At 40.6% G+C, this 19,233-nt stretch overlaps 1 protein-coding gene across 2 annotated transcripts; it reads right to left on the reverse strand.

The window, feature by feature from the left end:
* Nucleotides 1-4,536: 4,536 nt before the first annotated feature.
* Nucleotides 4,537-18,813, reverse strand: marchf4 (membrane associated ring-CH-type finger 4). 2 transcript variants are annotated; one of them, XM_038720356.1, is made up of 5 exons: nucleotides 18,446-18,813; nucleotides 17,308-18,055; nucleotides 9,264-9,419; nucleotides 8,185-8,377; nucleotides 4,537-5,129 (listed from the first exon to the last, which is right to left on the reverse strand). In XM_038720356.1, the coding sequence occupies exons 2-5, from the start codon at nucleotides 17,731-17,733 to the stop codon at nucleotides 4,708-4,710; spliced, it is 1,197 nt and encodes a 398-aa protein (XP_038576284.1). In that variant the 5' UTR covers nucleotides 17,734-18,055; nucleotides 18,446-18,813; the 3' UTR covers nucleotides 4,537-4,707. The 2 variants fall into 2 exon arrangements, with proteins under 2 accessions (XP_038576284.1, XP_038576283.1); XM_038720355.1 differs by having other exon boundaries at nucleotides 17,308-18,813.
* Between the last annotated feature and the right edge of the window lie 420 nt (nucleotides 18,814-19,233).

The following is a 19,233-nucleotide window of genomic DNA, read 5'->3' on the forward strand; positions in this document are numbered from 1 at the left end:
AGGAGCACATGCTCTAGTTTGGGAGATGTGTATTAATCAGGTCATCAGGAATGCAAGGCTGTACAAGGCTGTCTGTTTATCAGCGTTCAAATGCTCACTGAGTGCTGCTGTTTGTAGAGCCCCCAAATGTGTGTGTGTGTGTGTGTGTGTGTGTGTGGTGTGAGAAGGGTGGAGGTGCGTTTGTGAAGAAATGCTGAGTGAGCAAGTGAGCGATTAAGAGAGAGGCGGGCACTCTGAGATTGTTTCTCCTGGGCATCACTCTTTTTAAACGCCTGCTGCATCCAGATTAACATTTACAGGTAGAGCAGCTGTGCACAAAGAGAAGAGAAACTAGGAGCAATGACTATTGTGTTGATTATATAGTGACCTCGATAAACTAGTGCACACAAGTATCTAGCCTACTTCTTACACATTAGTACAGTGATTAGACCGTTAACTCTTTAGGTAGGCCTACTGTATGTATGTGTGCAGATAAATAGTATTACTACAAGAACATTTTTGCAAATTTATTAAAAAAAGGAAAAACTGAAATATCACATTGACATAAGTATTTAGACCCTTTGGAATAACACTTGAAATTCAGCTCAGGTGCCTCCCATTTCTCTTAATCATCTTTGAACTGTTTCCACACCTTGATTGGAGTTCACCTGGTTCAATTGAATTTTAAAATAATGAAATCCTGTTTTTGCTTTGTCATTACAAGGTATTGAGTGTAAATTGAAAAGGGGAACAATTATTCAGCGCATACTGAGAGTTGCCTGGGTTCAGATATCTAAATCGCTGCCCGCATCTCAAATTTCGCAAGTTTAGTGTGACTATCAAGCTGGTTGTCCTTGTCCTTTTTTAAGTCATCAACAGCAGTACATCAATGAGCCACCAGGGGGAGAACACAAGCTGCAAAAACATGTCACTGAGAATCATTTTTATTACTGCTTATCAGTTTTGACAAGTGAAGTACAGAATACCTTTAATCTTTTCAATTGGTTCAGTGCTTTTGAATGTCTATTTCTACATGATGGAGAGATAAAGTACTGATTAGAAGTATTTCAGATTTAACAGTGCTACGAGATGGTGGCTCAGTGGTTAGTCTTGTCATGTCACAGAAAGAAGGCCCTGGGTGTAAATCTCAGCTTCAGACTTCCTGTTTGGAATTTCTTCCTGTGTGTGCATGTTCGTGTGTTTCCTCTGGGTGCTCCGGGTTTCCTCCCACAGTCCAAACATGCAGATCAGCTGGACTGTAACCTCTAATTGCTCGTATGTTTATTTTTCTGTGATGATTAAAGAATCCGGCATCAGGCTTCAGTAGCCCCTGAGCCTAAAGTGTAAGTGTATGTAGAAAAAGGACAGAAATATGTCAGCATTCAAAAAGAAGAAGAATCTGACCATAAGTGTAAAGGCCGCCTCTCCTGCAATTTCACCCAGCATTGTCACCAACCATCTATGCTTCTATCTTCTCTGTAATACCCTTCATCTCAGCTCTACAAAATGCTCCTTTTCATTTTCAGAGGTAGGAGAAGTTGCAGAGGGTGAATGCAGTCCTTTCTGCCAGTGTGATTCAGACTTCAGATGACTCGCTTGAATAACACATTAGCTGTATGCAATTTACCCAGTTTCAAAGGTTCAGTGTTCTATATAGTCTGCAAAATCCTTTTTGGGTCAATTTTCTGCAGATGAAAGCAACGCGTACAACGGTTTTATTACATTTTACACAAATCAGGAAAAAGAAAACCCTTCTGAAATCACTGGTTCGTATGGATTTAACACATGCAGGCTTTGCAAAGTGCCTCAATTATTTGCTTTAGTAGACATATTTAAAGAAACATGAATAGAACATTAAAAACTTTCATGTTTGATGGAAAATCTGATTGATGACTTTCATGAAAGACTTCCATTCTTGTCATCCTAAAATGTACAAAACCGCCACCGCACAGTTGTACTGCCTTGGTTCCATATTTTATGCTAGAAATAGAAGGTTGAGGTTATCCTGTGATTAAATGAAACCAGAAAACTATGAATGGAAATGGCACTAAAGCCCACCTTGCAGGAGTCTGTGTATTCTTGAAAAAGATGGTCTTAAGAACGGGGATAACTTTAAATTGAATTTACAATTAAAAGTTAGTGAGACTTCACACTCCCTGCTCCAACAAAATCGATGAATTTGAACATGCTGCACATATTTTCCCAAGCATGAAATAGATATGATGTCAATGTGTTGCAGCAGAGCGCACGTAAATAGACGTGCTCCATATTATTTCTGAAAGAGACCAGTCAGGTAAGAAATTCCTATGCATTTGGTTGTTTTGTAAGTTTCATCAAAGCTAGGTGTGTGAGTGCCTGTGAAGAGAGACAAGGTGTGAAGAGAACTGAGGCAAGCAGATTCACGGTGAACTCTCTGCAACCTTCCCTGTTCCCTGCAAGTTGAATCTATACAGCAGCTCCCACCCATTGATATCAGCATTTCATGGCTTAAATAATTCAGCAGAAAATCACAGCACTACCTGATTCTCTGCAGATACTGTACTCCTGGCATTTGATTATGATGAGGAATAGCAGGCTTGCAATAAAGGACATCCACCAGGTAATGTGGGGATTAATTAGAAAGAATACTAAAGGTTATACAGACAGGAAGTAATGCACCTCATGATTATGCTTTCTGACAGTGTGGACTACTTAATTATCCTTCAACACAGCAATGCAATACTTTGTTAAACAAGTAAACAGTGTTATATCGATAAGACAAGGTTACGGTGTACTGCTGCATTGCAAAAACCTACAGGAACATAAATGGCATGAAATTAAGCTTCAGCATCGCTCAAATGAATGCAGACCATTCATATCAGATATATTTTAAGCTAATGATGTGTTTTAATGTAATGCATGTTGGAAAAGGCTCAAAGGCATCTGAGACAGAGCTCCGGAGAAATGTTTCACACTATGATCAGCTTTGGCTTTTCGCTTGTAATGGATAATATTAGCATCAAAATGTTTTTTTTTAGGAGACGGCATTCAAATGAGAAACTGTAGAATAATACACAGCATCTTCCCTGCACAGCATTGCAGTGTCAGTCTGTTGATATTGTGGTAAAAAAAATAGGTAACATGAATAAATTCCCCCGCTATGAGCATGTTTTTTAACAGTGTTTCTTTCCTCCCACAACATGCTTGAGAGATCTAGTGTCCCCTGGGATAAAATTGGTCTTTCATGGACATGAATCAAGAGCTGTGAATAAATATCAAAGAGCATATCTGAATCTGACAGCCAAGTGAAATCACTGGCTTTGTGAGCCAAACATGAATATGTCCCTAATGGACTGCAAGTGACACCACGGCTTCGGAGCAGAAACGTGTTTTCATGCGTGGAGATGGTGGCAGAAGCAATTAAGCAAACTGGCTGATGAGTGTACTTAGCCTCGTTTTTCGCAATTGTTCAGATATATTGTTAGAAATACTGTGAACATTTTTTGAGAATATGTGGCACAAAACTGTGTTCCAAAAAAGAGCAAATGCATTCTCAAAACGCATCATGCAATCAACAAAATCACACAATGGTGATGGAAAAGAAAATGCTGCAACAACAAAGTGATCATCAAAGACAAAGTACAAAGGAAAACCTTCTTTTTCAAAACAGTGCATCAAACCTGCATTGATTTAGTAAAAAAAAAAACTGAAATCAGCTTGATATATAATTTCTGGCTGCCCATATACTGCTCTAGTTCTTTCCTTCATTCGTCATTTACATCAGGTCATAGATCCACCTCACACTTCCTGTAATTTCCTATCTGATCAGACACCTTTAATAGAAAGTCTTTGTGTGATTCAACACTAGCATCTCTGACAATTCCTCACTTTCATGAATGTTAACTAGGTAGGAGATAGACATTTGATATTCTTGCATGAGATAAGAGTATCATCTAAACTGCAGCAGTATGTGTGATGGGGCCTCACACAATCTGATGACAAAAGTGAACAACTTCATAAATGTTCCCACTGTACATTAAACAGCTGAAATCCCTACTATATCTGCTTCTGTTTTTTGACACAGCAGCAGATGTCGAACCGTCACTTCACATGCGATTTCAAATTGATTATGGAGTCAAAGGTTTTCTACCTGTGCTTATTTTCACACAGAAATAGATTTGTCTTCATAAGTAACCTGTGATTTCAGTGTGATATTTGGGTGAAAAGGAAGAAACTTTTGATCACTGCATTTGCAGTTATAGACCACAATATCTGCAATGCATCTGTGCAACACAGAAAAGCTGCAATTCATCATTTTAACATGCACGATTTCCTGATGAACTACTCCACTTATTTAAATGAAGAAAATGCTAAATGTATCCCATAATTGTCACTATTTATCACTCCTTTAATGCAGATCCAGAAAACAATTTTCTATGGTAAAACTACATTTAGAGGATTGAAGTTCTTTCTACCATTATATCTGGATCATTGCTATATAATACAGACAGACGTCCAGGTAAAAATGTTAGCAATTTATGTTTTCCACATACCCAAAATAACTATTTTCCAACCAACTCTGCAAATCAAACAACTTTGACTTTTATTCAATCCATGTTAGGACATCAGAGACGCATTTTGAAACAAACAAGAACATGGTATTAATCCAGTGCAGTTAAGAGAAGACTTTTTTTTCAACTGTCAGCTGAATCTTTCACCTCCATGTGAGATAAGGCCTCAACTGACTCCTCAGACTGTAGTGACTCTCATGACCAGCTCTCTTGTGCTATTGCTGGGTTGGCTGCGGGCCTCCGGCTGCCTCAGGTGGCTGAGGAGGTGGAGGATGTTGTAGGGACAGTGTTGGTCTGGCACTGCGCTGCCACTGTTGGGGTCCACGTGTGCTCCCAGTCCTCCTGAGGCCGCCACCATGGTGGTAGAGGTGGAGCCAGCTGCTGTGGAGGCCACCACCATCAGCGAGGAGGTGGAAGTGGACACTCCTACCCCAGTCTGAAAGCCCGGGCTGGGCTGAGACAGAGTCCTGTCCACAGTGGTGTTCTTCAGATCATCGCTGTCCATAGACTTATCATAGTTCAGGACTTTCCACTGCTGGTTCACGGCCTGCCAGCGGTGGAAGATACGAAACACAGAAGGTCCTTCGTGGACAATTAGTGCTGTGGAGATGAGAGCATCAGTTAGACAATGTCACTGTCTGACAGCAGTCTTAATGGCACCACACACTGATATATATCTCTACAGCAGTGGATTCACCATGTTAAAACCTGCAGGAAGTATTAGCTGAGGGAATAGCAAAACAAAACAACTCATCTTTAAAGAATTGCACCATAACCCCGAGATTAGATCTTTATTTCTTGGAAAAATTGTAGACATGGCACAACTTATGACACACAGCCACAATACTCACCACTTTTGGATTTATGTTAGCAAAAATGATGCATCTGTACTCTGGGGATGTCTTATCCCAGTTTAAAATTGCTTATTGATTCATGGTCATTGAACTCAGTATCTGGAAAATTGAAATCAATCTGTAACAAGAGATGCTTACGCCCAAGATTTTACTGCATTTTTCATATTTAAGTCACGCAGAGGGAAATACTGTTTGAATAGGATGTTTTCTAGTCAGCTTAACCTGAGCTAATAACCTTCTGTACCATTATCACCACTATAGCCAGTATATAGAAGTGCATATAGAGGCTGTACTGCCAAATATGGACATTTAATACTTCTATATTTACAGTAGAGTTTATTGATAAAATCCTTTCTCTCCTCTCCAGCTCTGTTTCTTTCCCACTCTAACTTTGTGGATAAGCGAAAGTCAGTTCTTTGCTCTTTAATGTCTGCCAGGTGACAAGTTAATCTCTGTGAAGTGCAGAGTTAATGACTCCACAGTCAATCCTCACCACCAAACCGGAGACAATCAATCTCCTCTTCCTCTCATCTCGCTGTCTGCTGCAGTGGCAGTTAGACTTTTTCCTAATGTGAGATGCCATCACACAGTCATCCACAGCACTCAGGGGCCCCCGGGCTCCAGAGGAGGACAGCGGGCTTAAAGCGGATGCTACAAGTTTCAATTTGGACGCCCACACAAATCCAGAAGATGGTTAAAAGTGCACCTTTTCTTTTTCTTCTCTTGTGTTACATCAGCGCAAGATGGTCTGGAAGGTTTGCCTGAATTTGGTGCTCTATTTCAGAGTGAAATGCACTTTAAAGAGGTGGTATTATGCTTTTTGGCTTTTCCCCTCTCCTTTATTGAGTTATATATCTTTTTTGTGCATGTAACAGGTTTGCAAAGTGAAAAAGCCCAAAGTCCAGCCCAAAGGGAGTTCCCATCTCCTACAGAAAGCTCTGCTCTGAACCGCTTGAAAACAGCTCCTTTGTAGTCCAGCCCTTCACTTCCTTTACTTGTGACGTCACAATGAAAACACGTCATAAAGCTTGCCAAGCGGCTAGCAGGGGTCAGGCACGCCCTCAAACCAAGCTAGTCTGAGCGGAGGCCCTTTGGCTCGACTCGCCTTTGTTTGGGTTTCCATTGTAGAAATGTTGTACCTGTACCTGCTTCCAGGTACTTTTTTTCGTATCACCTCCGTCTAGGTTCCAAGCGAGCTGAGTGATACTAAAATGTAACGTGAAAACACAGCAGAATGCTGATTGGTCAGAGAGAATCGCCAGACAGAGGCCAGCAACAGAAAGTTTTATATTTTACAGTTTTTGTATGTAATTTCATCACTAAATCCACTTCTGAGAAGTTTTGAAGTGAGAAATCAGCTGTGTAAATTTCGAATATTGACAGTTTTACGAGAAGTGATGTCAGAACAAAAATGTGCTTGAATATTTTCGGAGTTGAGGAGCTCCGCAAGTGGCTGCGGGGGAAGCCTGTACCAACCTGCGGGAGGAGCACGTGAGTCCGGCCAGCCGCCCACTCACAGAGCCCTCTGCTCCCGCCATCACACAGACCGCTGCAGCAACAACGGCAGAGGAAAACACAGCTGTAAGGTTTTCATACCGCTTATCTGCCTTTACATTCTGAGTAATGTTGAAACGTCTTAACTGTACACTGTATATATTTTAAGAGCTGTGTGGATCGCTGGTGTGTGTGTTGCATTGAACATTACGTCGCGGCAGTTGTGTGTGGCGTCGCTATGACGACAAGCTATGTTTTATCTCTGGGTACTATCTGCAATGGAAAACGGAGCAGGGCCGAGTAGAGTCGAGTCTATCGATTTGCGCTATGGTAGCATTTTTCGGCAAGGCAGCATATATCGTCAGAACACCGGCAACAGTTCAACGTTTAGTCCTGAAGGTAAGATGTGGAACAATGATGTTGTGGACTTGTGAGTAACTTATACCATCTGCTAGGTTACGGTCTCAGTCTGAAGCGGCTTTGATTTGGATCACACTACCTTGTTTCTTACGACCCGCCCTTCTCTGCTTCTGATTGGCTAGTAGTCCTTACCTGGGAAGTGCATGTGCAACTCCCAACAAAGATTTTGTACAAGTAAGATGCATCACTCTGTAGCTCAAGAGCGGAGCGTACAGCATGTAGGGTGAAAAGAGGAGCTGCAGCAATGTGCAGTATGAGAAAAATATGGTGTTTTTTGATAATGAAACCATGTAAACATGTTCTGGTACAACCCCTAATTAAGATTTTGAACCCGAAAATTAGCATAATACCACCTCTTTAATATATGCTGTGAAAACAACTTCAGCTGCTCCAAAAAGTTTTGAGTATCCAGCAATCATGTTTAATTAATCGCGTAAGCTTTGAGTATTTTATTATTTTTAATATAGAAACTGTAATATAGCAAAAATTACAAAAAAATTAACAAAAGTGGCCAAACAATCATGCGTGCAATACAAATTATTGGCCAATTTAATGTGTCTACAATCCGAACACACAATATTGATTTGAAGTAGGTGACAATGTGGTATAGATTTGTTATATTGATTGTCAATAGTTTAAACTGTTCAAGGCATTCACAATGATTTGTACACAGCTGGCAGGACTAATTATCGACTCTGCAGAAAACCTTTGACATTATGTTTGCTTTGCCTGTTGAATGCACAATGTACCTGGAATAATGCGACCAGACTGGATACACCCAATATTATTCTCAGTCTTAAAATGCACACACTCTTTCCAAGAGGAATTTTAAGAATCTAATTAAATTATAGAAGTAATAAACGTAATAGTGAAATCTAGCACCTCACCGATGCAGACAACATCCATAAAGCCGTACATGCCGTAGCAGATCTGGAAAAGCAGATCTTGTCGCTGCCAGCGGGCTGACGGGCTGAAAGATGACCACACCAGCCAGGAGATACTGGCCATCAGGAACAGGGAGCCCAAGATGGCTGCTGCTATCTGCACTTTCTCTATCACCGTCAGGGAGATGGCCTGCCACTGCAGGAAGACAGACCACAGCACAGCTTAGCTCTTTCTAGTTCATTCTCATTTCTCTTTTAAAATTACTGAATACTTTGAAAACACTTTGTGGGACAAGAACACATACATAAAGAGAAGTACCAACAAGAGAAAGATACAATCAATGGGTACAATCACTATTTAAAAAACATTAATTTAAACATTCACATTATACATTAATCAGGCTGAAATTCAAATTCCTAAACTATCAAACTTCAAGGAATGCTGCCATGAGGAGGGAGGACAGACGGGGCAGGTATATGTGTGTACAAAACATTTAAATTATTTGTATCTATCATTTTCAAGCTAGGCATTTGAGTCTAGGTATAAAGCAAAACAAAAAGCAGTCTTTTACACATAAGCACTGCCTTGAAAAACGACCCTACCATTTCACCAAGGTCGAAAACTGAGAGAAAAGTTACTTCCGCAATCTTTCTGTTCTAGAGATCAGAGGGGGAAAAACATTGTTTAATTCAAAAACTTTTTAGTTGAATTCCTCTATTTATGATTAGAGCATAACTTGAGTGTGATTCCTGAAAAATATCTTTTAGTTGTTTTATCCCAGATAAATACTGATATGAAAACCAAAAATACATCCAAATGGGTCCCAAAGGGGACGTGCTTGGGACAACCTACCCCCTATGCTCATAAACATCAACAATTCTCCTAATGACATGGCAAAACAGATATTTTAGTTCTCTGTGTTTTGACTTTTTCACCAGACTGTTAACATGCCAGAGCCTTCCAGTTCTAAGAACCTACATAACTACATATTTTCATCCACGGTGATCAAATCTTGGCTTTTCAAGCAGCTCTTTTCCTTTTAAATTTCTACCGTACTGCCCCTTTTACACCTACAGCTCACCTGTAGTGGGTTCTTTGTGCTGATGGCAATGACCTGATATTTGTAGTAGCAGAGCTCACAGGCCCAGGACCCTCTCTCGCTGATCCATTTGATGAGGCAGGGCTGGTGGGTGCAGCGTACTGACCCACAGCACCGACATGGGCTCAGGAGCTCCCCCTGCGGGAAAGAGGCAGACTCAGTCAATACCAACAGCCAAAAAAGGGTTGTTCATTCAAATGGATAAATATATGTTTTTCTGTGCTGCTGCTGTGATGTAAATAAAGTCCTGCACTCATGCGTACTGAGATACATTTTTCAGTAGAAGCACACAGAATGCAATGAAATACAACAGACTACAATTTTCTGCCTTCATGATCATGGACTCAGCTTATGAGCAGCCCAAAAAGTGATTTGTGAAGAAATATCTCCCTGTAGCAATCACTGATGTGCTGCTTTGTTGTCTCATCTTATTTACCCCCTGCAGATAACCCTTTTACATGCAATATAATGCAGGTTACAATATAGATATATTTATTTTTCTTTGCAGTTCTGTTGGTTTATTGATTTTGGGAGAGCTTTGCATACATAATCACATACAAGCACACCACACATCTTCATTCCTCTATCCCTGTGGGGATCTCATTGACATAATGCATTCCCAACCCCTTATTCTAACCTTAACCATCACAACTACAGGCCTAACCTTAACCCTTGCCCCTTACCCTAACCCTAACATTAACCCAATTGTAACCTGAAAACTAAAACCAAGTCTTAATGGGTCTCTACCAATTTTTGTCCACATGACGTGCATTCAGGTTCAAGTCCCCACTGGGATATAAAAACATGAAACACACACACACACACCTAGATTACACACAAATGCACAGCTTATAACAGAACACCAGTTCAGGTGTGAAATGAAAGCTTTGCCTCACACCTAGTTGACAGACAAAATGCTTGATTACTAGTACTGTTGAAAGGTGGAGGATTAGTCACTGGAGTTTCTGCCAAAGAGAAAAACCAAAGCTGAAAAATACTGTGCTAAAGGTACGCTGTTAATGCAGCTCTTTAAGTGAATGTAGCTGTCATATATACATAAATGTTGTTTTATAGTTGCAAATGTGGTTGCTTCTGACCAAAAGCAAATATATCAGAAACCCTTATTTTCTCCTTTACTCTTCCTTCCTCCTCTTTTGATCTTCCTGCCTTCCTTCTCTGCTTGTACCTGATCTTAATTAAAGGTGAGTTAAAGTTTATTTGTTCAGCACCTTTCAACAGCAAGGCAATTCAACATTCTTTACATAAGACAGAAAGGCATTAAGAAAATAAACACAAGGCAATATAAAAAGACAGGATAGGATTCAAAAGAGTAAAAAAAAAAAAAGAAGATGAAAAATATGCTGATGTTCACAACAGACGTGCAGAACAGAAATGTATTTTTGCCCAAACCATAAGAAACTTTATAAACCAACATTACTATTTTAAAATACTGTTTGATAAACAGGAAGGCTGGAAGATTTAAGAGCTGGAGTGATGTGGTCTCTCCTGGTCTTAGTGAGGACTGTAGCTGCAGCGTTCTGATAAACCTTTTAGAGACATGTGAAGACAGCATTACTACATTTGTTTATCTAAATCTCACACACAAACATAATTCCTTACATAAGGTGTGTTCTTAAGGTGACAGTTGGCTGATTTTGTAATTGTCTTAATGTGATTATTGAAATTTAAGTCCATGACTACACCAACTTTTCTAGCCTGGTTTGTGGTCTTTAACGTTAGTGATTGAAGCTGAGCACTGACTTTTAATTGTATTTCTTTTGCTCCAAAAACAATTATCTTTGTTTAATTGATTAATTTGTTCATTGCAGCTACTCCGAGCTTGTATAGGACCATAGTCAAATATTGATATTGTTATATAAATCTGTGTTGTCTTCATAATTATGGTGAGATATTTTGTCATTTTCCATAATCTGGGCTGGCAGGAGCATGTCAGAACAGACAGAAGAAGCCCAAGAATGGAGCCTTGGGGAACTCCACATCATATTTGTACGCTTAGATGTGCAAAGTAGTCCGTGTCCTTCAAATTCCAACACGTTTAACACTGTGCCAGAAAGTCCCACCCAGTTTTCCAATCTTTGTAGTTATATGTTGTAGTCAACTGTGTTGAAACCAGGACTGAAATCTACTAATAGCTAGTCCTTGACCCCGCTAGCCACTTGACAAGCTTTATGACGCGTTTTCATTGTGACGTCACAAGTAAAGGAAGTGAAGGGCTGGACTACAAACGAGCTGTTTTCAAGCAGTTCAGAGCAGTGCTTTCTGTGGGATATGGGAACTCCCTTTAGGCTGGAGTTTGGGCTTTTTCACTTTGCAAACCTGTTACATGCAACTTTTCCACAGCCTGTGTTTAAGAGGATGTCATCTAAGACTTTAAGAAGTCTGTGTGTGCTGTTGTGTGGCTGAATTTTGGACTGGAAAACACCAAAACAATTGTTTAAGGCCAGAAAGGTGTTCACTTGTTGAAAAAAAGTATTTTCAATAATTTTCAATGGGAGGTTTGATGTGGGCCTAGTGGTTCATTAGTAAAGCGTCTAGATTTTCTAATAGTGGCTTAATAACTGCAGCTTTCAGGGCCTGTGGCCTGAGAGTAGAGAAGTGTTGAATATTTGCAGAAGATTTGATGCTTTGCAGTTTTTGAAAAAAGCAGTTTTTGAAAACACTTTTGAAAAAGCCTGTAGGGAGAATATCAAGGCAACAGGAGGAGGATTTCAGTTTTGTGACAATTTCTTCCAAGGTTTTATAGTTGATGGTATCAAATTATGTCATAATGCTAATTTAATTGGTTTTAAATGGATGCAATACAGAGCTGATGCCTGATCTGGAGGTACTGAGAGCTTGTCTAATTTTCTGAATTTTGTCATTGAAGAAAGAAGAAAATTCATTTCGAGATTGGATAGGAGAGAGGTTCAGGGGCTACTGACACAGTGGGGTTGGTCTGCCTGCCAACAGTAGCAAATAAGGCACATGCATGGCAGATGTCAGAAAAGGTGAAATGTAAAACCTAAAATTTTGTTATCTATTATTCATGGGGTAATTTTAAATAAAATCCAATATTTGGTACAGTTATTGTGGAAGATCTGGTTACTTGTCATACTTGTCATCTTGAAATTACATTTCTGAACTCACTGTCAGTCTGTTAGGATGGTAGTATGACTGAAGGCATTTCAAGTTCCCTACGTCAATCGACCTGATGACAGCTACGTATGCCTAATTTCACTGAAAAGCAGAATAACGATATTTATTGTTAAGCGTTTTATTCCTGAAGAGGTGCTCAGTGGTCAACAGACTTGTGAACTCTTGAACTGTGTGAATATTTTGCAAGGAGCATATCACTGCTGTCAGGTTAAAGAGCTCGGATTTAGCCGCCATATTTTTGACATTACCAACAATTTTTTTGGCTTATCCAGATCCAGTGGGGTCTGACAGGTATTCAGGTATTTTCATCCTATAGAAGAGTTTGAACCCCATCAGCTAAAGTGAACACATGAAATTCACTAAATTTGGCATCACAAGGATTCCACTTAACCGCAATATGTGCCCCGCCATATATTAATAACCAGCCATTATTCTTAAACCATATTCAGCTAGAGGAATAAATGACCCATTTATAATCTCTCACCCTGGGCCCCAAGCTCATTAAAATGTATTACTAGTATTGTCATATTGGATAAAGATGATGACCCAAAAGATGTACACATCCCACCCCTTTTAGGTCCTGACCTGCAGTTAAAGAAACTTGGATCTATAAAATTCAAAGCAGGACCTTCTTGTATAGACGTGTTTTAATCTTAATGGAACTGAAGAAAAAAAAACTCTGTAGTGAATGAAAAAATAAATTGGCCAACCCCCTTCAGCTGCAACAAAGCTCTCCACCTCTCGAAGCTGAGGCATTCACTGTCTAAGCCAAGGTATTGTTAATTCAATATTAAATATCCCCTGTCCCTGTCTACCGTGAACATGGTGTAGAGACTGTAGGAATAAATGCAAAACACAGTGAGTTTCCAAATTATTTCTCCACGCCATCATTGAGCTGACATCTCTGACAGACGGAGCAGCACCCTGGTCGAGGAGAAGGGAGGGAAAGGCAGGGAGTTAGAGGAGAAAAGGCCCATCTACAGATGGCCAGGGTGGGAGTGTATTGGCAGGAGCACCAGAACACTTCTGCTGTGTCCAGTGGGACTCAGACCGCTAACTGTGACTGGTCTGATTACAGCCAAAAGCTGAAACCTAGATCACTCCAGTACAACTGAGGCTGGAGAGAGAGCAAGAGAGACTGATAACAAATGTGGCATTGCAGCCCACACATACAGAATGTGATAACTAAATGTCCTTTTGTTGATCAAACAGCAATGACCATTGAAAAAAACACAATATAACAAAGTATTAAAAAGACGTTAAGGCTGATAGCTTTGGTCGTGTTATTCTATTTCTCTCTCTCTTCTGCATTACCCTAAAAAAACTGTGCACATAATTTTCTCTTTATAAAATTGGATCCCCTCCCAATTTATATAATGACATGAAACTAAATTAGAGATGGCTATTCACATTTCTTAAGGGTCTGGAATCAATGCAAGTGAACTTCATTAACTCTAGGCAAAGGGAAATATGGTGGTATATGTTATATAATAAACTAGCTCCCATTGAGACTGAATGAACGCAATTTTTACAATAGCCAATGACGTTCAGGCCACAAGCGCTACTTTAATAAGAACCTGCAACACTGCTGAAAAACAACTCCATATACACATTTGAACCATACTCCACAAGTTAGAGAGGAAAATAAGTACAATCACTGAACAATTAAATTGAAGGTCATATAATTTCAGATTTATTTACCTATAATGACTGCTCATAAAACATATGCTGGGGGACGTTCCACTCATTGCTTATTTTACGCAGCCATTTAGCCTACAGTGACAGTTAACAGCCCTTTAAAAGTAATCGCATAAAAGAGCAACCGGGGTTTATAATTGAAGTTGAAATTGAATTGATCCTCGATTGAATTGACTCCTGATTGATCCTGTCTATAGACTTCAGCAAGGCCAAAAAAATCCATGTGCTTATTAACTTGTTTATATCCCATTCCCAACAAATGGCAGAGGAGCCATCCTATGTATGTCTGATGGAATAGAGAGAGCATAGTGCCTCTGCACTGTGGGGCCATATAGAAAGAATGATGCTAACTTGACCCCTCAAGGCTTCTCATTCTGTCTCAGACAAACACACTGTGCGAGTGCATTATCTGCATTATGATTTAGGAGGGAAAGCTGACATTTTTTCTAAGCAGCGGGGACTCACATATTCTCAACATGCAGCTGAAGTGAGGACAGACCAGTAGAAGCATTAGCCCCAAAGGGCATTTTAATGTAATAGTGCATGACACTTCAGGAAAGGATCCCTCACACATGGAAATATTTCATGGCTTTTCTTTGTATATTACTTTTAAAATATCACTTTTATACGATTGTGCACTACATGACAATTTCCTGAATATGATCTGAAGATATAGCAGACAAATTGTTTATTCTTCGAGGGACAAGGTCAACATTAAGTCTGAAAGCACAAGCTTATAATGCAAATGCTCCATGTAAGTAAGTCACAGCCTCCTGTTAAGCTTCTTGCTGACCTTTAGCTAAATAGAACCGATAGCTGTATATAGAAGAAATGCATGAATAACCTGAGGTACTGAGGTAAAAGACGTATGCATTTATGTAATTTCATTTGACATTGGCTGATCTGTTCATCATAGTGTACAATGTGTCTGTCTGGGGATGTAATTTGACTTCAACAGAAGTAGTCTGGCTTAAAGGATTGGTGTTTTTCCAGTGTATTTTAATACAAAACATTTCAGGTAATCATTCCTCCTGTCTTGGATCTGTGCTATCAAGTTGCCTTATCCAAAGTTACAATCTTTAAATGTGAAATTCCCAAATTCTGTTTCCTTGTACAACGTTTCCTTGCTGGGTTCAGGGAAGGGGGTAGTAACACTACAACTAAAAAGACTTAGACATCCACTTGATTTGGCTAACATACTTCTTAAGGGGATAGCTTCATGGCCAGTATGCAGAAGAGGAATGCTTACAGTGACCAATTCCCTTGAATGGACATGGAAATATTATTAAGACAGACTTGGATCGAAATATGTGAAACTATCCTAACACTGAGGTGCCCTTAGTAGTTGTTAATCACTAAAGGCACCTCAAAAAATGGTACCAAAACCACTGACATGAATTCGATTACACAGACTTATAACATCGTTTGGTGTCATATTAAATCAGAGTACAATCATTTTTCAATGGTTGCCTCTGTCAGACACTCAAGGCCCTTTACAGTGGGATGGTTGAGGAAAGCAATGTCCCTTGCTCCCTTCTTTACTCTGTCTTGAGCATCTCAGCCTTGGGGATGGAAGTGTTTTGGAGGTGGATTGTCAGATCAGATACTGGCTGCATTGGTCTATGTGACATCCTGGAGGCTAAGGGAGAACAGAGGATAAGTAATGTCCCTACTGCCTGTATCACACAGTGACACGCAGACAGTCAACTCATCTCTCTTTTCAAATGGAGCCTCATTCTCCTTGTACCCATTTACACCTCAGCAGATCCATATCTGGACTTCGCCCAAACCAACAGCAGAGATGACAGGAAAACGAAGGCCAGTGATAGATAAGAACTTGCATAACGATAAGAAGGCATGAAATCAAGTGCTATTGACTAGCTGCAATGTCTCAAGGAAGCATCGATGAGATGAGTTGGGTGAGGCCATAGGAAATACTGCAAATTTCAAAAGGCGGTACTTTGTATGCACTGCAGAGTGCACCGACTATCTGTGGAGGTTTGGAAAAAACAAGGATGAGGCCTTGTCTTCCAATCTCATGACTAGACCCCATGTCAGTAATAATTACAAAGTCTGTGCTCGGAGGTGGAATGATGCACAGAATTACTGTTGGAGTAATTAGTTGATGAAACATGGAGAGATTATAGGCCATACACAGTGCAATGACCATGAAATGATACAGTAAATCTGCTGCTTGGGTAAAGGAAAAGAAACAATGAGTACAGACTGCCGGATAAAAAGTTATGTTCTACACCTCAGTTATCTTGCTTCACATGTTTTTATAACGTCCCTATACCTCCATTACTAATTGGTGAGGTGTGACATATTCGTCAATGTGGTCTCAAAGGCTCTGTCAAACAGTGTAACTAATGTGTCTGCAAATTGCTAAGTGCCTGCTTCTCTGATATAATTTAATATTATTTATTGCGGCACACCTTAGCCATCTTCTTTCAGATTTTTCCTCTCCTGATTGATGTAGTGTGACATTATCACCAATATGGCCCCAAAGACGGAGGCACACAGTGTGATTAACTTGAAGGCTCTTCCCTTCTGTTCTGTGCACATTATTATTATTATTTATTTTTTGCAGTTTCCAGGTGGTGTGTGTGAGCAGCAGAGTGAGAGGTATTATTTGATTTTTTTCATGCATGTAATGCTTCGAGGAGGATTCACAGTGTTTGGCTATAATGACTTATACTGCGTCTCTGTGTATCTTCCACACTTGTCAACCATGGGGACAAGACAAGGTCTTTCATTATCCCCCCACTGCTAGCTATAAGCTGTCTTTTCAAGCCACGCAAAGGGATGAGTGCTGGATTCAGTGAGATTCCCGCTCAGATCGCTCTCCAGCTGCGTGGTTGCCCTAATAAGACGCAGAGAGAGGGTTTTCTCACTGGAAAAGAAGCTTGGCCCTTGCATCCTCATGTAACAGAAAGCCTGCATCTAAAATAGGCTTTACCAAGAAGAGATGACTTGTGCAACATTTCTGGTCTATAGTTAACCAACGCTCTTTGGAGAGCTAGGCCTGATAGTTAGTTAGTTAATAGTTATCAACAGATTTCACACATTTTATAACTTAAAGGAAATAATTAATGGAATGGATGGACACTTCCTTCATGACATCTAATTTTTTTTTTTACATTTAAGCTACAGGGACGTTTTTTTGACTTACATGTTCTGGCCCCTGAAAGCAGATCCTGCACACAGGCGTCCTGAAGCCACTTTCTGTGTAGCTGGTGAGGGAAAACCTCTCCTCGAGTTTGCCCTTTGAGCAGTCATCAGAGGAGCTGCTGCAGCCGCGCAGGGCCGCCGACAGCTCTGCAGCATCAACCCAGCCCGGTCGCTCTCCGCCCGGTGGCCCGGTGGCTCCTGCTGCAGGTGGGGTAACCCGGTCTCCTGCGTGCTGGTGGCTCCGAGTCAACGTGTTGTTGTTGTCGGGGACGGTGACGCTTACTTCATGGCTTTCCGTAGTTTGGCCGCTCATGGAGGTCAGCGGAGGCAGCGGTGTCGGCGGTGCTGGTGGCCCGAGCAGGAGCACCCTCAGGTCACCGAGCAGGACGCAACAGCGGCTCTTCAGCATGCCCTGGCTGCGCAGCATCAGGCTGTCTCCGGCCAGAAATGTATTTTACAGCACCACGCAAAGATGCTGGAAGAAAACAGCAGGTACTGTATGTGTCCCCGTCATGAGCAAACACTTGACTTCATACGTCGTGGGGTGGGATAGTGGGAATCGAGGGTGGGTTTTCCAGCCTTTGTTGAGATATAAAGCCGCCTTTTAGTTTTCTACGTTGATATTCATATAGGCTATTCTAACTGAAAGTCTTTTATTGTCTTCCCACGAGAATGTAAATCCAGAAGGCAAACAAATCCCATCGATGCAAACAAGTGTCTGAAGCCATTAAGTTCAATAAATGGAACAGCTAAAAGGGGAAAGTCAAATGTTAGATTGATGGGAATATGCATTCAAGTAACTAGGCTATGGCCGTTCACTCAGTGTCCACTGTCATTTGATGTGCTTAATAGTCTGCATGCTCTGTGCAACATAAACTATCTAGACAGGCTTCTCCCTCCAGATTCACGACGAGTGCACAAGCCAAGAATCAAATCTGCCTTCGTAGGCTACAACGGACTGATATAGACTACAAAACAAAACGTCAGGGCTCAATCTTAAAAATTAAAATATTCCAACAACACGGAAAGACACATTTTAAATGTGCAGGGCTCAGATTACTGTCGACGTCTTGTAAGGCTTTCAAAGCAAACCAAGTCAATCGATGGCGTGCCATGTTAGGAAGCAAAATCTGTCTTACCTGGCGAGCTACCCCCGATTTCTATACGACTCACAGTTTCAGGATTTTACCCCCCATAGATCTCCAGCCAGACTGCAGGTCGCTGACAAGTCTGTGTGAAGCTTACATCCCCAAATATCAAATTTCCATGTCCGAGGAACAAGCCGATGGGTTCAAACCCCTCCGTTAAAATCCAACACGACTGTCGGACTGTCCTGCTCAGGGTGAAAGCATCCGTAGCCCCGGATTCTCCTGTGATCATTGGCTGCTGAATTGGTGCTGCAGCTTCAGCACCATGATTCCTGGGACAGCACCCAGACGCCACACGTCACCACCGCACGGTGATGCAAGCAGCCAACTCATTACTACAACTGTGGACTGAGACAAATAGTCTGCAAATGGTTAATTACTTGTTTTAGGTAAGCCATCCATCATTATAGAAGGAGACAATAAGTTAAAGGTGACGTTAATGTTTCCAAAGGAGGAAATATTTACTGCCTTTCATCATATATCAACAGAGAAATTAAGTTGTACCCATTAATTATCAATAATTAAATAGGTCAATTATCAGGCAACACAAGGCAAACACAAATCATTCAGCTCAGCTAAGTGTCGTTTTGTTTAACACAAATCAGATGAAATGGCTTAAACCTTAAAAATGATCTTAGAACCTTAAAAATGATGAAAGGAGTAATGCAGGCTAGATGCAAATGAGGCAGCCACCAAAAACACTTAATTCACCACATTTTCGTCTATAGAAAAAAAAGATGGTTAAGGGTTAGAGAAATTAAAATGCTGATAAAACCCAG

Source organism: Micropterus salmoides, unplaced genomic scaffold (assembly GCF_014851395.1).
Source record: "Micropterus salmoides isolate LMB-PRFRI ecotype aquatic unplaced genomic scaffold, ASM1485139v1 Ms_hic_scaffold_15, whole genome shotgun sequence".
Lineage (NCBI taxonomy): Eukaryota > Metazoa > Chordata > Actinopteri > Centrarchiformes > Centrarchidae > Micropterus > Micropterus salmoides.